The 9,421-nt window shown below is 32.9% G+C and overlaps 1 protein-coding gene across 1 annotated transcript; it reads left to right on the top strand.

Moving 5' to 3' along the window:
• The first annotated feature begins 7,244 nt into the window (after nt 1–7,244).
• On the top strand, nt 7,245–9,210 carry LOC149214050 (uncharacterized). Its single transcript, XM_089390845.1, has 2 exons — nt 7,245–7,387; nt 8,426–9,210. Exons 1-2 carry the CDS (start codon nt 7,368–7,370, stop codon nt 8,757–8,759), a joined length of 354 nt encoding a protein of 117 aa, XP_089246971.1. The 5' UTR covers nt 7,245–7,367; the 3' UTR covers nt 8,760–9,210.
• The last annotated feature ends 211 nt before the right edge of the window (nt 9,211–9,421 follow it).

The following is a 9,421-nucleotide window of genomic DNA, read 5'->3' as shown; positions in this document are numbered from 1 at the left end:
TGATGAAGGATTTTGTAACAGAAAAGGGACAATATTAGTCTTAAAAGACACACAACTCATGGATTATTGACCTCTAAGTGAGTCCAATTCTATTGAGAGTGGTTGGTTTTATGACCCCACCCTAGAAAGCCCCATGCCAAATCCCTAGTAAAATAAATTGGATCTAAAAATGTTTCTACCAAACAAAATATTAAAATAATAGAAGAGTGTGTAATATAACACTAAGTATATGCCAAGGCACACTAAATTAGAAGTGCTATCTAGTGAAAATTAATTTATAAATTATAATTAAAATGAATGATGTAGAACCAAGAAATTTAAATATATATCCTATCTTATTTAAATTAATTCATAATTAATTAGATATTTCATTATTTTCTATATTTAAAATAAATATTAAGTTTATATATAAATATATAACTTTATATTTAACATTTATAATTTAAAAAATATTAAAATAAATAAAAATAATAAGAAAGAGAAAATAAATAATGCTTTAATAAAAGAATTGAATTAGTGATTTAACTTTTAAGAATTCATTAAAAAGATACTTAATCACCCTCTATCAAAACTTATAAAAAAATCTAATTATATATCTATATATATATATATATAATAATTTAATTTTTAATTAAATTATAATCTATATATTAAATAGAAAGTTAAAAAAAAACACAACATCATTATAAACCAAACCATGCCATCATGAAAATTTATCTAAGAAACAGTAAATGCCATAATCAGTACCATTAACCATGTAAATGTAATTACAAAAATATTTTTTTGTTATCTAAGAAACAATAAATGCCCCGAATAAAAAACAATCTATACCCCGGTGGAATCCAATGGCCTCTCTTATCCCCACGTCTCTCTTATGTTCTTTTCATTAATTCAAACCGACAACGCTCTACCGGATTACTATTGAGCTTGGCGCGCAGTATATAATATGGTCTGTAACTTGACACGCATTGAAATAAAATTACAAACACAGGAAAGGAACATCGGCTCGGCGCGCAGTATAACTTGACACGCATTGAAATAACAATCAAAGGATAGCAACATCGGCCAAAACATGCATTGCCATTCACCTCAGCTGTATAGCCATCGTCTTCACTTTTGATAACCAAAGCAAAAGAGTAATCTCCACCCTCCATGCGCCTATCAAACATCGGTTCAACTTTATATGGAGAAGGATAGGAATTTTCAAACCATACTAATTAAATTGATGAAGTTTCTTATCTGTTTTAACTAAAAATGTTGACCATGTTTGCAAATATTTTTGTTTCTATGTGAGCTCGGCGCGTAGTATACAATATGGTCTATTACTTGACACGCATTGAAATAACAAACAAAGGATAGGAACATCGACGGGCGGTTTCGTGCGTTCAACTTCAAATGCAGGGGTATAGAAATCACGCTGAAACAAACAAAACATGTGCCATTCACCTCAAGCTGTATAGCCATCTTCTTCACTTTTGATAACCAAAGCAAAATAATCTCCACCCTCCATGAACTTATCAATATCGGTTCAAATTTATATGGAGGAGGGTGGGAATTTCAAGACCATGGTACTCTTTAAATGGATTGATGGACTTTCTTATTAATTCCAACAACTCTTTAGAAAATCTTCAGCAAAATCACATAATCAATCTTTTGTCGACGCGTTTCGAACCAACTAGTGTGGTTCATCGTCAGGACAAGTTGAAAAACAGATCCAGCTTCCCCTGTTTAAATAGCTAGAGCAGAGACACCAACGGTTACCTAACTAAGGGAGCAAGGTCCAATTCAGTTATATTAGGTAAAAAATAGATAAAAATTAAATTAAATATAATAATAAATAAATCAATATATATAAATATATATATAAATGTATAAAATTAGTTATATTCGGTGTGAGATAAAACTATAAACATATGAAGAATTATAAAATAATAATAAATTATTTATAAATAAATCAATGAAGAAATATAAATTAATAATAAATTATATATTAATGAATATAAAAGTATAAAATATTTTATTTAATGAAAAAATAAAATTAAATGGTATCATAGTTTTTGGGTGTAATAGTTTTTATTCAAGTGTCTCAAGCACTTGAGTTTCAATTTAGTTTAGATGAGTTATAATTATTTATTACTAATATTTCTAAATTAATTTTATATATAAAAAATATAAAATTATATATATAAAAAAACTTATAAAAAAAATCTAATTATATATATAAAATAATTTAATTTTTAATTAAATTATAATTTATATATATTAAATAGAAAGTTAAAAAGAACACAACATCATTATAAACCAAACCATGCCATCATGAAAATTTATCTCAGAAACAATAAATGCCATAATCGGTACCATCAACCATGTAAATGTAATTACAAAAATATTTTTTTGCTATCTAAGAAACAATCAATGCCCCGAATAAAAAACAATCTATACCACGGTGGAATCACATGGCGTCTCTTATCCCCACGTCTCTCTCATGTTCTTTTCATTAATTCAAACCGACAACGCTCTACCGGATTACTATTGAGCTTGGCGCGCAGTATATAATATGGTCTGTAACTTGACTAGCATTGAAATAAAATTACAAACGCAGTATATAATATGGTCTGTAACTTGACACGCATTGAAATAAAATTACAAACACAGGAAAGGAACATCGGCTCGGCGCGCAGTATAACTTGACACGCATTGAAATAACAATCAAAGGATAGCAACATCGGCCAAAACATGCATTGCCATTCACCTCAGCTGTATAGCCATCGTCTTCACTTTTGATAACCAAAGCAAAAGAGTAATCTCCACCCTCCATGCGGCTATCAAACATCCGTTCAACTTTATATGGAGGCAGGTATGAATTGCAAACCCAGATATGAGTGAAATTAATTATTTTGTAAAAAACTAACTCTGGATAAACAAAGCAAAAGAACCTCGACCCTACATGTGCATGTCAACATCGCTTCAACTTACTTTTTGTAACCAAATCTGGACCCTCCATGTGCCTGTCAACATCGGTTCAATTTTATATGGAGGGAGGGTAGGAATTTCAATACCATGGTACTCATTAGACGGTTTGTAGAATTTTCTTATCTGTTTAATTTAAAAATGTTGACAAGGGTTACCACTATTTTATTATTATTATTCATATTCAATGAACAAATTATCCCATTCCAATGATCAAATTCCATCTGCGTATAAAGTTTAACTTATGATGAAATGTCAATTAAATAGCATCCGTGACATGCATAAAGTTTACTCTTTATCTTTACATGCATGTAACAAACGATGACACGTCTAGAGGTGAGGCAAGATCGATTAGAACTTCTCCATATGCTCATTCACCCCCAACATCCTTGTTTTGTTTCTTATTTTTATGTTTCTAGGTAAGGTCTTTTTCCCAAAAACTTGTGAACAAAAAAACCTATGGTCACCCGTTCCTTTGGTTTATGATATATTTATAAAGGTTTTTTCCTCATATAACATTGTAGCGTTGTTTAAATTGGTTCCTCGTATATATATTTATTAAATTTGTAATCAAGGTAAATATTTTGTACATTTAATACTAGTAACGTAATTTTGATCCATATAGCTTTATTTATTATAATAATTAAATAAATATTATTTTTATATTAAAAATTGAAATTTAATATTCATAGAAAATAATCATTTAAAAAATTAAATATGATTTTTGTAATTTTATATATACTATTTACATTTTTTCTAAGTTTACATGAAAGTGAAGATTTCATAGCCCAACTACTATAAATTAATAATACTAGTATTTGCGCTAAAGGGTGCAAAGGAAGAATGTGGAAAGCAATTATTCGACATGTCAAGTTTCATCGTCGATGTCACTTTATGGGGGAGGGGGAGTGCGCAACACCATACTGAAGGGAACGAGCTTTCTGACCTTTGCACAATAGGAGCCACTATAGTCCTTACAATGAAAGGGGATCATGAAGTAGAGTTCAATAGAAGGACTATTAGAATTATCCCCACCACTTCCCTTCTTTATAAACCCAGATAAAACCGAAACACGCTAGCTCCAACGGGTCTAAGAAATAGATCTCAATAAAACCAGAGTGTCGCTAGAACAAAGGGCTCCACAATGACCAGAAGGAATAAGAATAAGAGGTTTTGAAAACTTTGTTCGCATACAACCATCCAGCCAAGGACTAGGGTTTTTGTAAGGAAATGGTAAAAGCCACTAAATATTTTTGGGTGTTTGAGAAAGTGATAAATGGAGGCCCCTATGATTGATTTGGAGCCATACTTGAAATCCACAGGTAGATTTGGATGTGGGTTGTTGGGCCTCGATTTTGACCTATTTTTGCTTAAGGAAACTTACTTAATCCTTATATTTTCCATCCATTTTCCATCACATCCATCTCATTTTGATGTATTTTATACATATTCAGGTATTTAATTTTAATTTTGCAATTTCTAGAAGTTTTTATGAAAATTGAGTTTCAAGTGCAATTTTGGACAGAATCAGAAATTTCCGTAATAGCTATGTGGATGACATATTTACAGGACACTTGGGCTCGAGCTGGATGCATGAATGGAAAGCTTGGGAACTAAGACTGAACTAATTCCACTTGGTTCGGTCAAAACAAGCTTTATTAGGCCCGGTCAAGGCTGGTCAAACATGACTAGTCATCCAGAAAATCCCTAGGAAATAGGGCAATTTTGTGATTTCATGGGATTGTCCATATTTCTTGGGATGGATTGAATGAATTCGACTTAGATAGATGGATATGACTAGATATAGTTGTTAGAGATACTTTTGATCATTTTGTTTCATTATTTTCTATTTAAGCCAAAAATTTGAAGGCTTATGTATGTAATTTTTATATAACTTTATGCTGAGACATTTGAATATTGGAGATTAATTAGAAGAACTTGTTCTACTTTCATTTTGTTGTTCATTAGTGTGGATGTGTGACTGAAGTTTCAACTTCTGATATCAACTTTCAAGTGTGCAAAGCAAGGGTGGAGGGCCCCCACTCCAAGCTAAGTACACTTCTTGTTAGACTAGTTTAATTTTCCATAATTTGGTTATCTTAGAACTTGTTTATGTGCTTTGCTTCAGATTGGTTTATGGTTGATGTGTGATGATTTATTTTATTGAATCTTAGTTTGTTCATCACTTTAGTAAGATGGAATAAAAAGGTGTTCAAGTTGAACACTCCTTCTGTTAAATTGGTGGATTGAAACTAGGTTTTTTCTTGATTACATGCAAGCAATTTTTCTTATGTATTTTCAGTCTTCAATTGATAGCATTATGGTGAATGAATTATGATGGGAAATACCAAAGGTCTCTTAAGTTAAGAGCCTCCCTTCATTGATGATTTGTCCATCTTAAGCTATTGAGAGTTCATGGTTTCTAATTTCTGTTCATCAAGTAATAATTGAGGAAGAATTGGACCTCTTAAGTTAAGAGCCATTTCAGCTTTCCTTCATTGCAAGGTGAATTGGAATTGTTAGTGTAGGCTATATTTGTAATATGCACTTATTTAGTTTTTGAAAACTTGTCTTTCAAGTTTGATTATATCTAATATCCATATATAGTGGACTTGCCTCCAAGTTTTACAAACCTGGATTGATAATTAAATACTTGTGTTAATTTACGTTAATAAATTAGCCCAACATGGGTTTGACTCCAAACATGACCCAATTGAACCTGTGTGTAACCAAAATGGAAAACTCAAGTATAGTTTGGATTTAAAGAGTTTTTTGTGATGAAGTGATGGAGTCTTTGAAATAAACAGGGGCATTGGTGGTCAGAGACTCGACGGGTCCAACAAAGGTTAATGACAGGTTTATGGGCATTATGGAAATGTATTTTGAGAAACTAGATGACTTCAAGGATTAATAAAAGACATCACATCTTCCTTATCAGGTGTTTTTTTATGACATATGGTTTCCTTGAGAGCTTCATTTTCGTCGTTCGAGAAAATTACATTCTGGCACGTGGAACACATTTCGGACAATTTTTGTAGAGTTTTGGGCGAGCACCAGTCTCAAGTTGAGTTTTCACTGAGGACTCGTTTCACGTGTGGATTCATCATGACTCATGATTCTTGGGCGGTCTCAACAATCCATCGTCGTGTTTCTCTTTCCAGACATTGACAAGAATCTGGGCAGATCATGTCTGCATCTCTTGCAAGAAACTCACCAGGTGTTAATTGAAAATGCCTACGGAGGAATTTGCCCACTAGGATTCGCTAATAGTGTCATAAAAAATGTTGCTTATGTTGTTGTTGTGGTCATGGGAAAGTTTTGCAGAGTTTTGGGCAAGAACAACTCTCAAGTTGAGTTTGGATGTGACTTTGTGTAGACCTAGAAAGTGATGCTTTCATATTCGAGATTTCATTTCTAGTGTATGTGTTAATACTCAAGAATGATTGTTTGAGGAATACCTTTATGAAAACCAATTCGATCTAAGTTTCAGTAATATAATGAAACTCTCTCTCATGAAATTGAGAAAAAATGGCTAATAACATTTCCCACAACCTTCAAAGAACTTTGCACCCAAATATGTAGGGACACGTTTGTATTTTTCCAAGAATTGGAATGGTTGGAAACTCCAAAAATGTAGGATGGAAGTCTTCAACTCAGGGCTTTGTGATAGTGTGTGATGCATTTCCCCAAACGACAATCTAACTCTAAGGATCTTACCTCTTTAGGTTGAGACACCCACCTAAGGCATGTTTCCAATGGCGAGGATATAGGTTGCAGGTTCAAATTTGATTGAGTCCCTGCCCTCCTGACTAGAATTAATGACCATGATGACATTCATTGAACAAAAATCTCCTTGTGGGGGTGAACAGACCCCACCCCCACCCACTTTCTTGGTAAATGTACACATGATGTAACAGGCTTTGAACCCTAATGGGTGTTATAGTTGTGCCTTACTTTCAATGACTCAACTCACCTCATGTGGCTAAAATTATACTTTGTTATTAAAATAGTAGGTTGCCTACATTTTGAAGAGTTGTGCCTATTTATTTTTCCATTCCCATTTTTTTGGAACATTTATGTCAGTGTAACTTTCTTCTTAAATTTAGACACCTGCTACATTCTGTAGAAGAGATTTAGAAACTCAAATTCTTCTTGTATTTCATTGTCCATAAATTTCAATTCATTATTTCCTTCTACATTCCCCGCTCCCCTATCGACGTTCCTTTGCACCTCTTTGTGCAATTGCTAGTTTACTCCGTTTTTTGATTATATGGGAAATTGCTTGGGTGCCTCCCTTATGTTTTCCAAGTCAAAGTCAAACCACCATTCTGCATTATAAGCAAATTTCAGCTCTGGAATCCACCATTGCGAGGCAAATCAAGCAGCAATAGGGGACCATGGAACCAGACAGTCCACTGTAAGTATAAGTTTTTAAGTCTTCTTTTTGCAGGATATGGTTGTTTTCTAAGTTTGAAAAATCATCTTCTTTTTGTAGGATATGGTTGTTTTCTTCACATTTGAAATAATTGTGTGTCGAACTTGAAATAACTGTATCAATTTTGAATGGATTAGTAGGTTAAGGAATGAATTTTAGTAGGTTAGATAGTTGTTTACAGGATGAAAATTGAAATTTTGTAGTGAGGTTAATGTGGGTTTGGGAGAAATTTTGGATTTTTGCAGTCGTTAAAACAAATATTTTCTTTGAGGTTTGATGGAATTATGATGGAACATGAAAGAAACAAGAACAATATTTTGGGTGGGGTTTTCTTTATTGCTAGTGGGAATTTTGATGGGTTTACTCAAGTTTTCTTTATTTTTGATGTGAATGCCACTTTGGACTGAGAAATCTAAGGATAATATTATTAATGTTAGAAGATATCCAAATGGTAAGACTAATATATTGGTAATTCCAGTTTGGTCGCCTTTGTATGTATGTTGTTTACTAAGTAACAAAAGGTTGATATTTAATTTGTAATTTTGAATGGGGTGTGGTAGTAATCTCATCTATAATTAGTAGTAGGGGTTTGATTCAGCCTAGTAATGACAGATCCAATAATCTGGTCTTTGACCTACAACTTTTGGCAAGCTAAATGGTTTTAGGGAGGTGGGCATAGTTTTCCTATTTAGAAGCTTGTGTGTATCTATATTTTTCTACATTGGTTTTTCATTAATGATATCTTTTAATATTCATTTCAAGTAATGAAGGTATGGTTGTATCTTTTTTAATCTGGTCATCTCTTTCATGTCTTTTGATCTACAAAAATTATGCATACGTGACATATTTAATCCACATAAATTTGAATTGTGAAGGAACTAGAGCTCACTTCACCATTGTCATCATCTCCTAATGAGAAAAAGTTTGAGATTTAGTCATATTTAATGCAAATAATTCTAAATTGAGATTACCCATTCTTGGTTGCCCATATGGTGCTAATTAGCAGAAACATTGTTGCAGGCTCAATGTTGGTCAGGAGATGGCAACTTTCATTCTTTCATGCGGAGTATTGTCGAAGGCTTGGGAAGAGTCACATCTGGCAATCAAATCAAATTTTTTTACTCTTAATGAGTATGAAGGATTTGCATATGTTTCCTTCCCTTCATTTCATAATATCGAAGACTTCATTGTCAAAGGTAGACAATATGGAGATGGCAATATACAAACTGACAACAAGGTCTTCTCTGATTGCCTCAAGGGTAATGATGATCAACAAACCCTTGTACATCAGGGAGCTCTTAAGTTGTTCTTGCATATTTTGGAGAAAACAAATTTTAAAACAAAGGTAAATTGATTTATCTACTGTAGCTGTTAGGACAAAGTGACCTTAGTTTCATAAAAGGAGGGTTTGCTGCTTCATTTATCAGAGACGATTTTTTTGAAATTTCAAATGAAAGTAACATCCTGTTCATGTATTATTCTATGATTGATTAGTTGTGGATGTATACGAACTTGACAAAAAGGAATATTAAACCCATTATATTTTTGGGTCATTTCCTTAGGAGGGGAAATTGCAACCTTGGGCACACTACGGGTACTTGAAAAGAGGTTAAGACAAATCTCTCCCTTTTGTATCACATTTGGTTTCCCTTTAGTGGGAGATGAAAGTCTTGTTAAAGCTGTTGGCCGAGAGAAATATGTTGGCAACTTTTGTCATGTGGTTTCCAAGCATGATATTGTTCCTCGGATGCTCCTTGCACCATTTGAATTAATTGTTGGGACTTTGTCTAGTATCTTTCCTTACTGGCAAGGCAAAGTGAAATATTCTTCTATTCAAGAAGCTTGTATATTGTCCTTGATTTTCTAATGGAATCAGATGTGAAAATCCCATAAAGGCCTTTTGGCACTTACATGTTTTTCTCAAGAAATGGTGCAACTAGTATTGAAAACTCTGAAAAAAATTCGAAAATGCTTAGTTGGACAATGCAAAGACAAAAATATTCTTCTGGTGAGAAT

The sequence above is a fragment of the Pinus tabuliformis genome, chromosome 1_1 (assembly GCF_031772625.1).
Source record: "Pinus tabuliformis cultivar Carrire ecotype Pingquan chromosome 1_1, CPIR1, whole genome shotgun sequence".
Taxonomy (NCBI): Eukaryota; Viridiplantae; Streptophyta; class Pinopsida; order Pinales; family Pinaceae; genus Pinus; species Pinus tabuliformis.
The sequence above is the reverse complement of the archived record's forward strand: the minus strand, read 5'-3'. Positions and strand labels throughout refer to the sequence as shown.